The sequence below is a fragment of the Stigmatopora argus genome, chromosome 2, assembly GCF_051989625.1.
Source record: "Stigmatopora argus isolate UIUO_Sarg chromosome 2, RoL_Sarg_1.0, whole genome shotgun sequence".
NCBI lineage: Eukaryota > Metazoa > Chordata > Actinopteri > Syngnathiformes > Syngnathidae > Stigmatopora > Stigmatopora argus.
The window spans coordinates 16612674-16634107 of NC_135388.1; the positions used below are offsets into that span (position 1 = coordinate 16612674).

At 38.7% G+C, this 21434-nt stretch overlaps 1 protein-coding gene across 1 annotated transcript; it reads right to left on the reverse strand.

Moving 5' to 3' along the window:
• Positions 1-455: 455 nt before the first annotated feature.
• On the reverse strand, positions 456-7604 carry LOC144070659 (leucine-rich repeat and immunoglobulin-like domain-containing nogo receptor-interacting protein 1-B). The gene is made up of 2 exons (XM_077595059.1): positions 7322-7604; positions 456-4496 (listed from the first exon to the last, which is right to left on the reverse strand). The coding sequence occupies exons 1-2, from the start codon at positions 7331-7333 to the stop codon at positions 2634-2636; spliced, it is 1875 nt and encodes a 624-aa protein (XP_077451185.1). The 5' UTR covers positions 7334-7604; the 3' UTR covers positions 456-2633.
• Between the last annotated feature and the right edge of the window lie 13830 nt (positions 7605-21434).

Sequence of the window (21434 nt, forward strand, 5' to 3'; positions counted from 1 at the left end):
ACCTGGAGAAAACACACTCAAGCCCAGTAGAACATGCAAATTGGGATTGAACCCTCAGCCCCAGAACTGTGAGACCGACACGCTAACCACTCACTCACTGGGCCACCTTGTCCAACACTAACTTAATATAATTTTAAAACTTTAGTTTAGTTCAAAACATATGATAAAGTTGTAAAACTGAACCGCACATAGAGATGTGGTACACTCAACTTCCTCATACTTTTGAGGTTGAGGATTCAAATCTTCAACTGGACAGCTTCCACACTCAGAGCACCACTTTTTTTATTCTATATATTGGGTCCTATTAATTAATTGCTGACAATTTGTCCGTTAAGTTTCAAGTTATCCAGTCAATGTCTTCAATGGTAGTGAGCTTGAGCACACTCACACTTGTTCACTAGTAGTGGTTTAAGCTTGAACACAATAAACAATTGCTTTCTCCTTTGAATAAATAAATACAATGTACCGCTTTATTACTCAATCCACTCTTGAGGTTATATAATGTGCTCAAATCTATTTGACAAACATTACTTGTTTGGAAAAAAATCACATAATGGCTTCTTTTTCTACTTAGTGTGTTAACATGCACACTATTTATTATCGGTAATTTAACCACACTGAGGAAAATTACAATTTTATTCATCCAACTGAATCAATAAAGCAGTATGATGCAACACACGTCAATACTGGAAGGATTGGGGGGAAAGAGTCTTTGAAATTCTTTTATAAACATTTACTTTGCCTCTTTGTACATCTTTAGTTATCATCCAGAAGTTAAGACAAAACAAATACAGATGGTTGTTAGACGGTCACAGTAAATGATAATGCTGCTGTCAACAATAACAAAATGTCCCATTCTGTATTTCATCAAATGTAAATGACATTATTTTACAGTTCTACAGCTCTAACATATTACACCCAATCTTCCAAACACTGTATCTTGGTTTTAATCTTAAATTACGAATCCAAACATGTAAAATACTCATTCCATGAAATAAAACCTTCATAAGAGCATATTTGAGCATATTTGAGCAAACAATAATTGGGTGGAAAAGGTATTGTGCTTCATAAATCTGAACATGTGCTTATATTTTGTTTATTATATTCCGATAAAAAAATAGTATTCATGTATCAATTAAATGTATTATTACATATAGTCAAACATTATATAATATTTTCTTAATTTATTCTGACATTTTTCTTTGCATGACTTAATTTGTGGTCAAGACTTGTGATTTTAATTGTCATTTAGCCTAATTTGGTAACAAGCAGGCATCCAATATGTATGTGGATGTTAGCATACACATTTTTTTCCAGTAGAATTTTTACAATTAAGTAACATTTTTCTTTTAAATACGGTATGTAGCAAATAAAATAAAAATAAACTCAACATGCTTTGTATGGAAATTCAAAAGCGTCATTATTAAATAATTTAAAATGTTTTTGAAATGAATACCATTTTGATAAATAGCAGACAAGTACGTAATATGGTCCTTAAATTTAAAATAAGGTATTATCATTATATGTTTCATTTACATTTCTTTACAAATAGTTTTCTTATAATCTTTCATGATGTTGAATTTGTAATAATGCCATCACTTTATAAAATATTGGTTATATGTTTCAAAAAAATTAAGAATCTTTTATTTTCAATTTCATATTGACATTTTCCATAACGGCCCTCTGTCGTTTAAAGCTAGGTAAATTTACAGAAATCTCATCAGAAACACACTGTTCCTAAAATTATTGCTCGGGCAGAGGTAAATGCCTTACTCATTTATCCAACCGTTCCATAAATAATCAGAGTAACTCTGAAAGTGACTTTCCTCCAGGAACCATTCTGTCTCAAATGTGAGATACACGCGGTGGTTCTGAGGCTTCCTAGCATTAGAAATGTGTCTTTAAGTTTGAATCGATACTGGAAGTGCTGGTGTTTATGTCTGTATATTGGATTATAAAATAATACAATAACCAATTCACGAATATACGTCATAAAAGATTTGCCTTATTTTTCAATTTAAGGGCCATATTACATTTAGGGAGTTTTCATGTTACATCGATCTCAACCTACATCGTTTCGTCATTACGAACACAACCCACATTTGAATTAAAATTCGATAAAGGACTTTGTGCGTCTATGTACAATTACAACCACATAATGTTGAATCAATCAGTGTTTCAAATAATATCATACATAACTGGTGATCTTTTTCAGTGGCCTGGGAAAAAAAGATAGATCCTGTAGTATTCCTGTCAATGATATTCATTTGTGTGATGTATATTGAATTATATGGTAATAATGCAGGGCTCATTCTGTATAACACTGTACATGCAGCGTAAGTGTATTTTATATATTTTTTTTATGTTTCGACTTACACCGAAATTCCGGTTACGAAGGAACAGATCGACGTCCTAAAACGAAAACTCCATGTATTTGTTTGCTATTTATCAAAATGGTGTTTATTTGAAAATGTTGTTTTTGATTATTTAATTATGACTTATTTGGAATTCCATTGCTTTGCCTGTAACTGTGTGACTGCTTTCACTCAAAGACACATTTGAAACAAAGATAGTGTGTGAACTCCCAGTTAGAGTTCATCAGTCTACAATACTTATTAACTACCTTTTACAGCTTACATGATCTTCATATTGAATTGTATGGGTGTCTCAGCTGGACTAGATTCTTCTGTTTCTTCTTTGCGGGGCACATACTCAACCTCTACACTTGATTTTGTGTTGTCTTTCCCTCTGCTCCAGAGGAACAGAATTACAAGACAGAAGAGTACAACACCCAGGAATGAGATGAACCCCATTGTCGTCGCAATGATTAATGTCTTTACATCAAATGGAAATTCAATTGTCGTCCGGGTCACATTTGAACCTTCATCACTGGGTTGGTTGGAAATAAAAGCAAATGTCTTGTTTGGTTGATGAGGCCAATTAGGAGAGTAGCTATGTACAAAAAGATGAGCAACTTTAGTGTCGTTGCCTGCCGCGTTGCTTGCAATGCACAAATAGGTCCCGTTATCTTGGATTTGGGCATAACGGACTTCTAGTCTGCCATCCTCGAACACAGAAAGTCTTGACCCCACAGTTTTGGTGGTAATGTATTCTTTTTTGGGGGAAAGCCACATAATGACAGGGACAGGCTCACCCTCAGCTTGGCAGATAAAACTGACTGTAGTTCCTTCATCCACATGGCTTTCTTGAACTTTGTTATCCACAATCTTTGACTTTTGGCAGATGAAATAATCAGAAGGCAGGACATCTGGAAAGTCCTTGAATTCCTTTCCCTGCACTACAACAGGTGATGCGCAGATGGGCTGCTGTCTATTAAAGTTTAATCTCCACCGCCGGCGGAAAACCCAAAGCAAGCGACAGTCGCAGGCCAAAGGGTTATTATGCAAAGACAGGGTTTCCAAATTACCCACTGAGTGGAAGACAGATTCCTCCAGAGTGGTCAATACATTGCTAGAAACATTGAGAATGTGCAGATGATTCAGACCTCGGAAAGAGTAAGGCTCAATGGCAATTAATCTGCCACCAGCCAAATGAAAGGCCTGGAGTTTTTGTAGATTGTGAAGTTGGTTCCCCTCAACAGTACGAATGGGATTGAACGACAGATTTAGAAAGCGCAAATGTCTCAGGTGACTAATAGATTGGTAAGGGATTTCAGTAAGATTACAATTTGTGATTGCTAAAGATGTTAGGTTGATTCCAAACAAGCATTTGGGCGTCATTGTACCCAGTGAAGGCATCTGTGATATTTCAAGAACTCGTAGCCTATATAGCCGCTTAAATGAGTAATCCCTAATGGCAGTGATGTTCAGATACCGTAATCGTAGTGACAGCAGGTTGTGCAGATGGCTCAGGGCGTCAGTGGGCACTGAAGACAGTTTGTAACCCTCAATGTTGAGGGTTTCAAGATTGCTGAGGCCATGAAACGATCGTGGTGAGATGAAAACAAGGTCATTGTCACCGACTTCCAATACCCTCAAGTTGTAGAGTTCCTGGAACATGTAGTCCAGCAGAATGACAATTTTGTTCTCGCTAATATCCAGCTGTGTGAGGTTGTTGAGGCCTGTAAAAACCCCAAGCTGAATGAGCTTCAGCTGGTTGTTTCGTAACCCGAGATTCCGTAGATTCATGAGGTTGCTAAATGCCCCGGACTCAATGGAGGAAATGATGTTTTCATTCAGCTGGAGTTCCTCCAGCTGTGGATAGTTAATGAATTCCTCTGGCCCAAGAAGTTTTAGTCGATTCTTACTCAAATCCAGGAGCTTTGTTTCAGTGGGGATCCCTTCAGGGAAAGTAGCCAATCGTTTTCGATGACACACGACAGAGCGCTCTTGGCCATTGCAGTCACATCGAGAAGGGCATCCGGTGGTTGAGCCAGAGAGTACAGTGCCCAGCATCAGGACTAGGATGGGTTGCCAGCACGCCACTAAGTAGCTGTGCCCCCCTGCTTCAGCAGCAGAGACCATCCTACTGCGAACCTATGGAGATATAGATACATAAAACAGTTCAGGGATGAACATTTGGATAGAAAATAAAAACTTAAAATGTTTAATGCAAATAAATACTGTAAACATTGGGGTCCACAGCTATTTAAGTGTGATCCTGTGATTCACACTTAGGGCAGTAATTCAGCAGGTTGGTGAGTAAGTGCTGAGTAGATTTCAATCTTAACAAGGAACGCCTTGTTCTACTCATATTTGTAAACATGCATGGTAAGCTGATTGGATACTCTAAATTGCACCTAGGTTTGGGTGTGAGTGTGAATGGTTGTCCGTCTCCTTGTGCCCTGTGATCGACTGGGCAAGGTGTCCCCACCTCAGGCTCGAAGTCAGCTGGGATAGGCTCCAGCACACCCCGCGACCTTAATGAGGATATAGCGGTTCAGAAAAAGAAAAAAAAAAGAAAAAAGACGCTTGGAATCGTCTAGAAAAGTACCAGAGATTATGACTTTTTTCAACTCATTTTATGTATTTCATTGGAACTTCAAGAAAAATGTAGGTTTTGTCTTGGGGTCTTACTGAATCCTTTTGCCATTACAATGTTGAATTTATCCATAGTCACCCCTGATTGATATCCCATTAGTTTGCATAGAAGTAGGCTAAAAATAAAACAAAGGCTTTTAGCGCCGTTACGTTGAACTACAACTTATTCAAGTATGGAAGCATTGTGGAAAAATAATATAAAACCCATCATTGAATTCTATCCCATTTATTCTCCCAAGGGTCGCAGAGGTGCTGGAGCCTATCCCAGCTAAATATGGGGAGGAGGCGGGGTACATCATGAACGTGTTACTAACCGATCACACGACATGAGTCAAACAATCATTTTGGAGCATTCAATTAGCCTACCATGCATGCATTTTTTGAGAAGTCGGCCAAAGGAAGGCCGCAGCATGGGATTGTGGATGTAGTAACCACCGTATCGCTCAAGATAGGAACAGATAATTAGTTATTAAAAAATCCTAAATTTCATTACCTAATATCGATTTGAAACATTTTCTTTATAAGGATAAGATTGAGTTAATGCATTTTTTCATGAATGTTAAAATGCAGAGAGTTGAAATACATACCATTCTAGCTTTCTTTATAAATCTCTAAACATTGGCAATATTTTAGTTGTCTGAGCTTAAAAATGATTTATGTGGAGGAAGAGAAAAAAATCACTAGTCATATTAAGTTTATTGTTGAATTTATTTCTCGAATATGTAGCTCAAGGACACGATATAGGGAGGGTATTGTGAGATATGGGCTAGAACCCCAGATTACACAGATTGCTCCCTTTTAATACAAAACTTTGCATCATAAATCATGCATGTGCTCTAGTAAGAAAATCATAACAACATTTGCATTCATTTTTATTTGAATTAGGAAAAACAGGACCTGTGTAATGGACATTTATATTTGAATTTTGATACAAAAATACATAGTGTCAAAAAGTTAAATGTGTCTCTGGTTTCATGCACGCATTAAATCAGCACTATGGTATCATCTGTCATTTATGACCTTATTCAGCAATTTAAGAGCTCATTGGTTTGTTTTTTTTGTTCCCTCAATCAGTAAACTAGCAATTGAATACAATTATTTTAATTCTACATTTATTTAATTCGTTTATGTGCTTGTATTATGTGTTTTTTAAAGGTGTTTTAAAAGTCTATTGCATATGCAATGTAAAAATAATACATAGTCAGACCTGTAATCACTAAAGATATTAAGCAATGACGGTGTATAGATTTATGTTTGCTATGATGTGTTTGGAATGTTATTGATGGGATGTTTTCGCAGGTGGGGAAGTTTTATCTCTCTATTGGAAATGGATTCCATCCATTTATTTTATTAACCTGATGTCGATTCTTCTACCAAAAGTGTATAGATGAAAAATATATAGGAGCCATTTCTGGTTTGTGAAACTCACTTGTTTTGAAAAATCACTTTAGTTGACATGTAATTCCTGACATAATATTTTTATAGAAATTAAGACATTAATTAACAACTAGGCAAAAATTGAGCTTGTAAAAGAGCAGAGCAGACTCTCTGGTCTGCATGGCTTGATTATGCAGCGTTAAAAAGGGAAGAGTAGCTGTTTCCCTGCTGTTTTGCAGACACAGTTATGCTTATTCAAATATAATGTGCAGTAGGATTTCAAATCTCAGAGATCATTCATTTGGCCTGCATAAATCATCAAAGTCCAACCCCTTTCCCTAAGCCAAACTAACCTACCTCCACCTCCACCCATTGATATGACCTGTGGCAAATCAGCCAACAGCAAAAGGTAGCACTGAATAAATTAAGGGTGATTCTGGCAGAGTTTACTGGCATTTGAATTAACTTGAATGTTAATGAGACAGCAGCTTAGTAAGCATCAGAAACATCTCTTCGATAGTCAAGGGGTGAGGGGTGGCAGTGGGGGGTGGGATCAAATTTGGCATTGCTCAGCCTTACACCTCCATCTGTGATAACAAAAAAATGAAGAAAAATGAGGATACTCTTGGTATTTTAAATCTGCCTACTTGAATTATAAAATTTTGTAACAGGATCTGAATACCTAGTCACAGACTACAAAATTGCATTTTCTGAACATCGCATGGAGTACAGAACAAATGAAATCTATTTGAATGACAAAGCACAAATGAGACATGAAGCCCGCTCAGTGGTCCGTCTTTCCTCCTTCTATCTCTGCCGCTACCTACCAATTTATTCCTGAGATCAATTTGCTCTCTGGCTATCATATGGTGCCACCACTGCACCACATTAAATCTGATCCAATATCTCAGAGCTCAAAGCCCACCAAAGAGACTAGTACTTACCAGGACTGTCATGCAGAGAATTCTAATTCAAGTAGCTCCATGTTGCCAAGGGAATTCAAAATGCCTCCAAAAGGATGGAGAAGGGGATGCAGCAAACAAGACAGGCACAGATCTCAGAGCTAAAGGTGGATCTGTGTAGAGATGAGAATCCCTTGTCAGTTAGGGCATCCACAAAATGCCTTCGTCCTCTACAGATGCGCTAAATCCAGCACCACTGATAGGCTGATATGTAAACACACAGGCAGCTCTGCTGACTAGCACGCACTCACATACATGCTGCACCTAGCAGAGACGGAGAGGAGGAGGGAGGGGTGGCGGATGAGAGAGGTGGAAGGAGGAGCTGCAGTGCCCTGGAAGAAGGAGAGGACACATGAAGGCAGTTAAAAAGAAACAGAGAACTGTCCCCTCATTACCCTGGCGGTACCATCTTTTAGATTGGGTATATTGGTGGTCTTTTTATGGCCAAGCAGGGGTTTTTGCTGAACTAATTATAAAGATGTTTGTGTCTTCGAGAGAGAATTTCACATTAGTAGGGGTGACAGAATAACAGAGCCTTGAGAGGAAGACATATGGATGCACAAATATACAGCAGATGGATGAAAACAAGAATAAGCGAGAAGATTATGACAGCTATGAGGGCATGTTCGTCATTAGGGCATAAACCGCTTATTAAACACATAATGGTATGTTTGATGATGGGATCTTACAACTGTTCTACACGGTGTATAAGAATGAACAAGTGTTGTATTTATTGCGACACTTATGAATTTATTCTTATTTAACGTGAACCCCATTAATAGTGAAAACCATGTTATGTTCTGACTCCACTTTTAGGTGTTTGATATGCAGAAGATTAACAGGACTATTTGCTGTTGTGGAAACACAGAATTTGGCAGTGACAAGGATGCTCCATTGAGGAGTAATCATGGGATATAATGTGGCAGAGGACCCTGTGGAGTGGAAATAAGGTGCGTCTATATTAACCTTAAATTTTATACCGCATTTCGAAAATGCAATACATTTGAAAAATAGTCGGCCTCTGAAATTCTATGCATAATATACTATAGTGACGAAGGGGAGAGAAAAAAATAAACCTTTAATCAAACTTATTAAAAGTAAAAATATTTAGACAGTGTATGCACTCAGATGTGAGCGTGAATGGTTGTCCTTTGTCTCCTTGTGCCCTGTGATTGGCTGGCCACCAATTCAGGGTGTCCTCCGCCTGGTTGGCATTGATGGCTGGAATAGGCTCCAGCAACCCTGGTGAGGATAAGATGTCCGGAAAATGAATGAATGTATGCACTCAGAGGCTTTGGCCAATACTTTGTTGATCCACCCCTGGCAATAATTAAATCCTCAAGTCTTTTTGCCAGATAATTTTCTTCTCACTCAGGGTCTGAGAGCGCATTAAACTCCAGACAGGGAGCTTTGAGCATTTTTTTCCAACAAGTTCAGGGAGAAATGCCAAAGATTTTACTACATTATTTTTGATGGACTGATGCATCATAGTATTGCTATGGTTTTAGTCGTGACCGGACGTTTGGTCGCCGGACTTTTGGTCGCCGGACGTTTGGTCACCTGTTGTTTGTCCGGCTACCAAAAGTCTGGCGACAAAACAAGGTAAAACAACACGGTCTACGCATCAATAAAAGCCAACAATGGCCCTGAGCAGTTTCACTGAGCGGACATATGAGTGTATAAGAGTTTGTATGTACATGAGTTGTCTCCTTAGGAAGGGATGTCAGTCAGGGTCTTAACAAGTTCTCCAACAAAACACAATAAAAGTACGGGAAATTTGGAGCTTTTCTTTAGCCTAATAATTAATAGGGCATTAAGTATGACTAAATAATAATTCGCAGTTTGTATTTAGGGAATTTGAGCAACCATTTTAAATGGGAATTATCAATAACATTCCGGGCGACCAAGCGTCCGGCGACCAAAAGTCCGGCGACCAAACGGCCGAGTACCGGTTTTAGAAGTCCATGTTAGGATTACACATCAAATGGGTCCATAGAAAAACAAATACTACTGGAAGAGTCCCTGGAGGGAAAAATGAATGTTTTAGACTAAATATAATATTTAACTTAATTGCACTTGGTGTTTGCCACAGGATATTTCATCATAAATAAATAAATTTTAAAAATTGAAAAGCTTTCTCATAAACCAACAGTAAACATCATGCTTACACATAGTACATAAGGGAAATAGTGCTTAAAATAGGTAATGTAGTTTTTACCAACGAAAGAGCTCATTAGAAAGGTATTTAATATAATTGCATTTGTAATGAAAATGCAATTCACTGGGTAAATTGTTTGTTTTGCAATGTCTCTTTTAAAGTAATTGACAAATGTTAGCAGTTTAGAAATAATGAACACAATGTCAAATCATGGGAAAGAAAACAACATGATAGAAAAATGTTCCATTACTTAATGATGTTTCTTGAACAGAAGTTGCACTTGCACCTGTGGCTAAAAGTACACCATTAGTCCCCCAGCTGCAAAGTCACCTCACAGCCGTTTCTCTATCAGGTATGATGAGAAATGCTAAGACCCGATACCAAATTGTTTTTAGGCATTCTAGTTCTGATACTATGTGGTGCTCTATTGTACATATCTTTTAACATATCACCCTCTCTCTCACATACAAAAAGACTAAACCCATATGATGTTCTCTCCCTTAGCTACATGAATGAGATGATTGGCATAGAGCACTCACCACGAGAAGTGAAAGCGAAAAGGGCTATAAAAGCCATTGTAACTCGTAAGCCTCTCACCACGAGAAGTGAAAGCGTAAAGGGCTATAAAAGCCATTGTAACTTGTTGAACTATCATGCATGAGAAAAACGTTAAGCTGTCATTTGATACAGAAGGTGTAAGAATAAGATTAAAATAAACCAAATGTGAAGGCATCGTCAGGGTCTCAGGATGGTTTGTGGTACCATGCATTGTAAGCCTACAACGTCAGAAGTTAACTACATGTCTCAGACCTTATCAAAGCTGACTGACTTGATTACTTTGGATTTAGACTCCCTAATGTCATGATCAGATCTGTGAAGACCCCATCAAACCTTGTCACGAGAAATTGCATCTTCAATTGATGGGATTTGACATTGATATTTGCATCTGAACATATCTACAGGGATTTTCTCTGTTAGAGTGATTGGCAAAGGAAAAGTTTGGACCAGATATAGATTAGACCTGTTGTAACGTTATACCTTGTGTGTTTAACGCAAATAATAATCCAAATTAGTAATAGGTGAAAAAATATATACCATATTTTTGGACTATCACTTGCATCTTAGTAAAAGTTGCGTTAGCCAAAAAATGCACAATGAAAGGGAAAGAAACATATAAGTTGCATTGCAGTGTAAGTCACATTTTTGGGGGAACGAAGAACCGATGTCATGTTGAACTGCATTTAAAAAAAAAGAAAAATAAGAATACAAGAAACAACAAGCTGAATATAATTTATAAAAAAAAGTAATTACTTTTTGGTAAGTATGCTGTCATGACAAAACACAAAAATGATGTACAAAAATATATCATAAATCAAGGAAGCAGTAATGTAACAAAATATTCAGCTGGATAGGAAATACAAAAGGTATAGTCACAACATAATAATGAAATCAACCTTCACCACACAAGTGGGCAAACAAGGAAAATAAAAACAACAGTTTCCATACTATACAGACATTTTGAACCTGAATAGTACACAGCTCAGGGAATTATACAGGGGGAAATGCATTACTTGTGACCGGGTTACTTAACGTTGAAGCAAGGTGTACTGATGGGATCCATGTTAATTCATGTATTTATATAACAAGAATAGCAAATCGGGAATATGGGTAAATGCAATGCATAATTATGATACTTTGAGCAGATGGTGGCTGTGTGTAGAGCATTAGTGATGCTAGATGAAAAAAGGGTTATTTGTGGTCACAAATGCATGACAGAAGGATGATTTTCTTTTCATATGGTTCTTCTCATTAAAAAATGTTTAATTAAGAGGAAGCCAGAAATGCATCGTAAAGAGTATCTTATTGAATTTTGATAGGATCAGTGATGAATAAAATAAAGAAAATACATGTTTTTCATACCAGTTCTCATTGACTTTTTGGCAAACACAATTGTCAACCAAGTGATATAGTAAACGGAACACCTAGTTCTCAAACCATGTTGTATTTTCTATTGTGTTTCATGTCACTAAGATATAAGGCTCAAATAGCTAAAAGATAGTTGGGGAATCTAGAGAATTGCTAGAGAAAACATAGTCACCCAAAGGAAGGCTTTGGCACACACCTAAACCTCCAGCTGCAAAACTGTCAGGCAGATGTGACAATTACTTGCTCACCACACCAGAAGGAACAATGGACGACAAATAGCTGATGTTTCAAGGCAATGGTAAAGAAAGTAAAAGAGAACCACCTTGTGGAGCAGCACCGAAATAACAGCTTTTAATTAAGAGGAGAAAAATGAATTTGAATTACATTTACAAAAATATCTGATGCAGTGCACTTCATTTTTTAGGTTCAACAATTATCATTGTTTTTTTTTTTGTTTTTTTTTACGAGTATTACCCATAAACTTTCCAGACTGTTCATTTGCAGACATAATAATTCAATCACATAGTATGACAATTAGGCTGCTCTATAACACAAAATAATTTTACAGCTTGTTTATTTTGTAAAATGTACTTGAAACATGAACTTTCGCAGTGAAAGACACACATTTACTCATTGAATAACCCCCAGAAGACCCAAAACAGACGACTTCCATTGACATGATGTTGACTTCACTATGCCGGTGTCAAAGAATACCCTGCGGTGTGTGTGACCTACTTGAGCATGAAAACACAATCCGTTAAGGTCTTTTTCCTTTCCTTCTGAAGTAACACCGGTCCTTAAAATTGCAGAGAATGCCAGTGAACACTGAGGTAATTCTGTTCAAAGTGTGGATAATTTTTTTAAGAGATGAACCATGTCTACCCTCCATGGGCCATTTCCCGTGACCTTGTTTTTACCATGGTGTCTATGGTTTTCTTTTGAGTGTAATAATCCTTGGAAAATTCCTTTTGCATGATGAATGAAAAATGTTGTTTGGATTCAATGCGAGCAACATTCCTCCAGTTTTTCTTTGTTTTTGGCATTTATTCATTTGTCTTGTTTCTGCATATCATCTATTCATACTCTATATTGCTTTTAAGGTCGCATATGTGCGTATATATCCACCCTTTGGCTGGTATGCTCTATATACAGCCTGAAGTGGCTTTAGGCTTAGTTCTTTATTCATTTAAACTCTACATAAGGACCTTCTACCTGCAAAATCAAGTTTAATTAGCTTTTCCGTGTCATCACCAGGAACCTACTATGTAGACTAAAATGACCTCAGTTTTTATTGTATTTTTTCCCCTGACTAATAATAGCCACATAAAATTTGGATAATTAAGGCAGGGGCAGACAATGGTCTTTGGGATTTATATGAAAATGATGAAAATGTGCAACTTTTCTGGCAGCTCATCAAGCAGTGGTTATAGTGGAGCAGAGTAACCAGTTTTCACATCACTCGTTGCTATTTTACCTTCTCTCCTGCGCTTACTCCAGCGTGAGTAATGAGGGGGAGGCTTTTATCAATTGGCTAACATACAAAGAGAGCATTTTCCACATCCTTACAAAAGTGATGACTCTCTGCTGAATGTAAGATGGTTTGGAAGAATGTATTAGATGGTATGGAAGAATGTATTAGGGCGTCTACTCATCAATGGAAACAGTTCAGTCCTGTTTGAACTTTTAAATTTGCATTTAATCCGGGCACAAAACCATCTTTTTTATATGCTACATTAGATGTACATGTATGTGTATTTAAAATAGGAGGAATTAAAAAGGGAGGTGGCACAGCAGCTGAGTGGTTAACGCATCGACCTCACCTGGGGTAATGGGTTCAATCCCAGATCGGTCCTCATTGTGTGGCATTTGCATGTTCTCTAGGCTTGCGTGGGTTTTTTTCTGGACACTCTGCTTTCCTCCCATATTGATATTAGCCAACAATGTTTTTATTTTTTGGGGGGGAGGGGTGTCTTGGTACAGAAGGGAACTTTCATGGGACTTCTTTTATGAGAATAAAAAGGAAAACACTTTCATTTTTGTGTAGTCACTTTGATGTAGTCAATATCCATTATTCAAATTAATCATAACATTCTCCTAATCTATTTCAGAAGGATTCTTTTGCATATTGGTGTGCAATACATCTTGTCTCAAATTAGTATATTTTTCAACTAGTCGTGTGTGATCAATAACAACAAAAGTGTTCTTTTTAATCTATGAAGAAACTTAAATTTTTAAACAAAGAGCTCATTAGTCTGGTTAAAATATTTGGTTCTATTGCAGCAATGGCATTCACCTGCATGACATTTGCTAAGAGCTACTTGCTCACTTTCTCTCCCCACACCAGCAAATGTGCTAGGTTCTTCTGAAGAGAGCTATGCAAGGGAAAAGCTTGCATTTAGACCATTTCCCTAGTTTGGGGCCCTAGAGAGCAAAACCTATATTTATCATAGCTTCTCTTGTTCACATAATGGCAGGCTGTCAAGCTGTACTCAAGGTCATATTGCATTGTCATCAATATGTTCTTAATTACGAATTTGACTTTTTTCCCATAGACATGACAGCTTGCTCAGCAGGCTGAGAGACATTTGCCTCCTCTTATAAAGAATGGCAAGTTATAGTTAAATTTTATGGGATTGCAAGTTGGAACCCAATCCTCAAGTATTTGCTTTACAGCATAGAATTGGACACCGTAAAGCAGCTAGTGGAATACAGCAACTTTCTTTAATCAATTGTTTCTAAATTAAAATGACATGTTTTTCACATTCATGCTGTAATTTAATTGTAAAAATCTGTATTCTATTCTCGACATCTCTACTATCCATCATCTGACAAAAGATATGGATGTTTAACATGAAGTGTGACAATGTTAATGATATATTTATGGAGAAAAATCTCTGCATTGGTGTGATTCTACAGAAATACATTTTATTTATTAGCACTTCACCCAGACACTTTACAAGATTATCGAGATCTTTGTAAATGACTATCACAATACTGCCGTGCCTGGCTGTTTTTTAATTAGAAGGTTAGGAAGGTGTTGCAGAATAGGTGTAATTTGAGAAACGTACACTCTGACTTTTAAAGAATTGTCAACCACCTTCCTTATTTTAGGCTTCTGCCTGTCCCCATTTACCACATGCACACAAGGCATGCAAAACACACGCAATTCACAACATAAACAGCATATGGAAACACACATGGACATAAATCAACCATTAGTGTACAGCAGTGGCGTCAGGGCCTTCAAGGCCTTCTCTGCTGGCCTAAAAAATATCTGAATCATATATTATATTTTGTCCATCAATACTTATTAAATAATTCCAAATTGTCTGTTAGCTTCCTTTCATTGCTTCCCCCCTGGTTGCACTGATTCCAGATGTCTGTTTTCATATTGAAGCATATAACCAATCACATTTCAGCCATTATTTGTTGCCAGGGTCAGAAATCTGCCTCAAGGACTTCACAATCAGTTCTGCAGGCTCTGCTGCATTAAACAAGCGTCAATAAGACTGTTGCTTTAACCAATCAGAATTCGATTTGGTGACACCAGGCCTTCTTGCAGGCGTAGGGATACGTCATTGCCTTCTCGCAGTCGTAGGGATACGTCATTGCTTTCACCAACTATGATTGGCTAGTGATAGAGCAGGCGGGCCAAAGCCAGAGTGAGCCAGCCAGTGAGCAAACTCAACCCACAATGGGCGACAGAGGAAAACAAATGGATTTGGTTGCAGATTTGCTGGCAAAGCCATTTTCAAGACGGACATTTCAAGAAAAAAAACTGGACATCATTAAGAAAGGTTGGACACCTCCAAAGCAAGCAAGCCTGTCGCAACCGGGAACAAACATTTTCAGCACTAAATCGAATGAAAACGTATGGCAGAAATACGACAGGACAGGCTCGACTTTCAGCCTTAGCTTCGATGGCGATAGAAAAAAAGGAGGAACGAAAGGAGGATGGATATTGTGTACAGTTAAAAATGATTTTTGGTGAGTAAACTATGGCTATATTCCTAAATAATATTTCAATTGTATGAGGTTATTATTGATGATTTTTTATGTGTTGCAGCTGTAGTTGCAGTAGAGGTTTTATAGCCATAAAATAGTTTTTGAGGGTTGGATTGATTCGTTGAAGGCGCTACGAGAAAAGGCACGGACCGCCACTGGTGTACAGTGAAGAAGGAATGTCCAATATGATATTCAACAATTTAGCCTACAGGCAGCGGCATGTAACCGGGAAGGTCTCCTGGGCACCAAGCTAGCAGACTGGAGCAGGAGTACAATTTCTGGTGGTTTACAGCCCGATTGAGTAAGAGAGGCACGTATGTCTTGGGGGATTCGAGTTGGAAGTGATCTAACTATCAATTCACTGTCAAAAAAGCTATGATTAATGTAAATCTTGTTAAATCAATACAATATTTTTACCTCCTGACTAGCAGTAGTTTAAATTTGTCCTCTATAGAGGACATTTGAAAACCTAAATATCTCCCACCCAGTGCATCCAATCACATTAACTTGTGCTCCATAGAGGACATTCTGTTACGATGGTGCCGCGTCGTCGTTGCACGATCGGGAATGGATTCGGACCCAGGCGCGGGGAAGTAGGATTTGACGAGGTATAGCTTCAAAACAACATCTTTAATAAATCAAAAAGGGATCTACAAATCAAGAAAGGCTTGGAACCAAAACGGGAGTATGCAGGAGTGTGCAGGAGTGTGCAGGAGTGTGCAGGAGTGTGCAGGAGTGTGCAGGAGTGTGCAGGAGTGTGCAGGAGTGTGCAGGAGTGTGCAGGAGTGTGCAGGAGTGTGCATGAGTGTGCATGAGTGTGCAGGAGTGTGCAGGAGTGTGCAGGAGTGTGCAGGAGTGTGCAGGAGTGTGCAGGAGTGTGCAGGAGTGTGCAGGAGTGTGCAGGAGTGTGCAGGAGTGTGCAGGAGTGTGCAGGAGTGTGCAGGAGTGTGCAGGAGTGTGCAGGAGTGTGCAGGAGTGTGCAGGAGTGTGCAGGAGTGTGCAGGAGTGTGCAGGAGTGTGCAGGAGTGTGCAGGAGTGTGCAGGAGTGTGCAGGAGTGTGCAGGAGTGTGCAGGAGTGTGCAGGAGTGTGCAGGAGTGTGCAGGAGTGTGCAGGAGTGTGCAGGAGTGTGCAGGAGTGTGCAGGAGTGTGCAGGAGTATGCAGCAGCATGCAGGACGCATGCAGGAGACGATCCGACAATGATACTAGGACTCATTGATGTTTAAATACCAAAACAGGAAGTAATCAGCATATTGACCGCAGCCGCTCTGCCCTGACGGCACACCAGGAGGGACAAACGGGCCACTCCTGACACATTCAGAGCTTTCCAATGATACCAAATTATTTTGCAGTATTACAATTACTTCACATAGATTGGGGAATTTCAAAATAAATGTGATTGGACAAAAAAATCCTGGTAGTCAGGAGGATATTAGAAATATTAAATGTTATCCATGTGTGAACATTATTCAAAAGTAAACCTTGATTTAACATACACATGGTAATACTTTGGATTGGATTGGATTGGATTGGATAACTTTATTCATTTCGTATTTGGGAAATTTCATTGTGACAGTAGCAAGAAAAGGCATAGTTATAAGTTAGACAGTACAGTCAAAGGCCGCAGAACAACAAAGCAATAGCAAAAAGCAAAAAGTACAAAGCAAATCAAAGTCAATGGGATTTATTATGTCCTTCAGTTTCATCTATAGAAGGAAATTCTTTTTAAAGTTGTGGTCAAAACACTAAGCATGGTTTTATCCCACAGTTGAATAGAAAATAATTATTTTTCTTCTTGCCAGAACACTTTTCAAAACACCAATCAAGGTCACTCAGAAGTGACCATGTAGTTCTTTTTTGCCTCTTTCCACAATTTTTGCCAAACTCTTTAAATTGCTTAGTTTTTCCCAAATGTCATAATTTCTCTTCATATATTTTTTCATTCATATTTTTATTTTTTACGAGTGCTTTTCATGACCAAGCTCTAACCAGTCATGGCGTACGGTACTAATAATACTAATACTATTAACGACAGAAACGGAAATGAGTTATAACAGCAAATCATTCAATTTATATCCCACATATTTATCATGAAGAATATTTTTTAAAATAATACTTATTACTGCTCCATTAGATTCAAAGTTTAGAGTCACCGGTGAATATTAAAACCTTCTCAAATTCAGAAATAAAAGCTTTTTTGGACTAACATCACTATGCAATTAATCAATATCAATTGTTTACAAGGCCTCTAATTTATGTTTGTTTTTATTATTATTATTATTATTATTATTATTATTATTATTATTATTGATTTGTTATCAAGGAAATAAAGTTTGCTGTCTGTAATAAATGCAATGACAAAATTTTCCTGAAGATGGTAGTACAAATCCACTACTGAATTCCTTCCCACTTCATTAGTTATCCGTTCTAAGTGGACTCATTACATTATGTTTAATGGGTCGGGACCCTTTTTGACACAGAGAGCCATAAACAATTCCCATTTTCACATTTTATTCCTTGAGAGCCATACTCAGAATATAAAAGTAAAAATGTTTTAAAGTACTAAATGAATACTTTTGACCACACTGTTACACAGTTGCTAATTATTGAAAATATGCATGCAGAAAATCTAGTCTAATGAAAAAAAAAGATTACTGAAGTTAGAGGTAGTGTCAGCGCCATAGTGCCGTCGTGACACTCCTATTGGTGGATTCGGGACTCGGCTTTGTCACCAGCAGTTTAAATACATTTTTTACCTCACAGGTTTGCGAAGAGCCACATGCACCCACCAGAAGAGCCAGGTATGCCTCCAGAGCCATAGGTTCCCTAACCCTGCATTAAACTGTATTTGTGCTTGTGTGCAACAGCCCGCCGGCAGAGTGGTTAGGCCTTGCATATTCTCCCTGGGCTTGTGTGGGTTGTCTGTCTCCTTGTGTCCTATGATTGGTTGGCCGCCAATTCAGGGTGTCCCCAGCCTGGTGCCCGCAGTTAGCTGGGATAGGCTCTAGCACCCCTTCCCCACGATCCTTGTAAGGATAAGCGGTTCAGAAAATGAATGAATGAATGGATACATTTTGCGTATTGAGTTTTAAATGAATAATTCACTGAAAAATCCTGGATTATATTTTAATATGCGTATTGAAGAGATACTGTAGCTGTATGTCTGGTTGTGTACAGATTATTATGGTGTGAGTAAAGGGAGACATTGCTTGTGGCTATATGGAAATGTGCAGAATGCTGCAGTTGGAAAGCATAGGGAGACGGAACCGTTAGGTCTGTTGCCCCGGCATATTTATGATGTCTTTTGCCCTTTTTACAAATGGCATTAAATAATGTTCTGGATATTGGTTTGCATCTAAAATTTGATTTTTCTGGCCGTCTGTGATGAGTAATAATCAACTACATCATCATAAGATTTGTTACCCTGGAAAATTTTATGCTTTCCTAAGTGAGTAAATATGTGCCGCGTTGCATTTGTACGGTTTATTATCGCTTAATAAGGGGAATTGCAATCATTAATAAGGGGAGCAATTGGCCGAGGTTGACAGGTATGACAACTGGTAGTATAATTGAAAAAAATGGGAGGGCTCTTGTGCGCCACCACATAGATTGTGCCCTAAGCAGTCGTCAACATTGTCAATAGCAAAAACCGGCCTTTGCCTAGCCTTCATGGGCAGTGTCAAAACATGGCTATTAAGTCCCAGGGGTATGAAGGCTGAGTGTTTCATCTTAATATTGCTTTCAACGAATTTCAGTATATTTCTTCTCAGCCCTTCACATTTCAACAAGGCTCTGTCAAGATTTTCTTCCAGATCAATACAGAACAGCGACCGAGTCGGTAGCGCGTCGGCCTCACTGCTTGAAGTTTGCATGTTCTTCCCAGGCTTGCATGGGTTTTCTCCAGGTACTCCGGTTTCCTCCCACATCTCAAAAACATCCTTGGTGGGCTGGTTGAACATTGTAAATTGCCCCTAGGTATGAGAGTGAGTGTGAAAGGTCTCCATCTCCTCATGCCCTGAGATTGGCTGGTCGCCAATTCAGGTTGTCTTTGCATTCTTTGGCCATAACCAAAATATATTGTTTTTTGTTTTTGTTTGGTGCAGTACCTTTACACGTTGCAAACCTCTAGGGCTTGACAACATACCCACGGAGCTTTGATGCTAAAGCAACATTTCCCATGATCCCTATGGCTACGGAAGCTTGTTACATGTAAAAAGGCCAAAGATGTGAAGGTGAACTGAGAAAACCCCTTCGGAAATTTCTCGGACGGATGTTCGTTCCGCGTCATGATACCTTTGGGTCAATGGCACTCAAACATAAGCATTTCAATCCAGTTCTCCCAGTTTAAATAAGAACATGGTTTGAGTACAAACCATATTTATCAGATGTCTAGATGTCAAATGCAAAGCTGCAGGCAGATTATGTGAGCATATTAGTGCAGCAGTCACATATACTGAGTCAATTCATTTAGCACTCTAAATGCTGGACTGAACACTATTTGTGGCAAGCGACACATTTTCGATTTTTTTATATTGCAAATGGCACACCTGTCGCATTATACTTTACTGTGTCTGTAAGGGAGATATAAAGGATTATTGAATGCTTTTATTGTCATTATACAAGTATAATGATATTTAAAGCTTCAGCACAAAGTGTACAAATAACAACAACAAACAAACTTGCACCCATAGCGGCCCTCGAGGACCGATTTGCCCGTGACCGGACGTTTGGTCGCCCGGTGAATATAATTTTAGAGCTGGTTTCAACAGTAGATATTTAGATATTAAACTCTCTCTCTCATGAATATAATTTTGAGAGCTGATTTCAACAGTAAACTCTCATGTTGTCAAACGTCCGGCGACCAAACATCCGGAGACCAAACGTCCGGGCGACCAAACGTCCGGCAACCAAACGTCCGGCGACCAAACGTCCGGCGACCAAACGTCCGGTGACCAAACGTCCGAAAACCCGGTTTGCCCACCCCTGCCGTAATAGTTGAACAAGCTGCAGTCCCTTCTGGTGTGCAGGTAGAAGTCATCTTCAAAGTAGCTGAAGGCATTGCGAAAGTCCACTTATGATTGCCAATGGCCAATCAATGGTGAGTATCAGCTTTCTATTGTTCTTGAAGAGTGTGTGGATAGAGCATCCATTTCTTTCAAAAGTTTTGGCGCTGGTCAAAAGATATACCTTTTCACTCATTTTGATGACCTCAGTGGACATGCCATATTTCTTGAGGTTTTGACATTGGCCAGGCAGTTAAGTGATATCATACCAGATTAATGCAGTATTTGCTGAACTCCATAGCTCATGTTGGATTACTTTTGCATATCTCCTGCCATTGGTTTGTTGTTGAGTCTCTTGGAATCCACCTGGTAATCCATCATTGAGCATGTAAAGACTTACAGTGAGCTATTCCATGAAGGCAAGGAAAGACCCTTATATTATTTTTCAAAATTGTACTCGAAATACTAAGGCCACCGGGTGGCTGAGTGGTCAGCGGCCTCACAGTTCTGGGATCGAGAGTTCAAATCTTAGGTTCGGACCTTCCTGTGTGGAGTTTACATGTTCTCCCTGGGCTCGTGTGGGTTTTCTCCAGGTGCTCCAGTTTCCTCCCACATCCCAAAAACATGCAGAGTAGGCTGATGGAACACTCTAAATTGCCCCTAGGTATGAGTGTGAACATGAATGGTTGTCTCCCTCCTCACATGAACCACCACAAATCACTTGATGCTCCTTCACATTTTTAGTGCCCAAGAAGAATGGTTGCCGTTTTGCATCCTACTGGGACTGTCCTAGTGTCATTTGATGTGTCTTGTTCCCAACAGTGCTGCAATGTCAATTTTCTTGTAGAGGATCTATGATTTCTTCATGGATTTCACCTTTCTAACCATGGTATGATGAGCTTGAAAGGGGCAATAGGCAACTGAGATTTACCAAAGTGTATCTACCATTGTAGGTCTTTTTCTGTTAGAAGTCTACTTTGGTTATAAGACCATTCTTTGGTTGT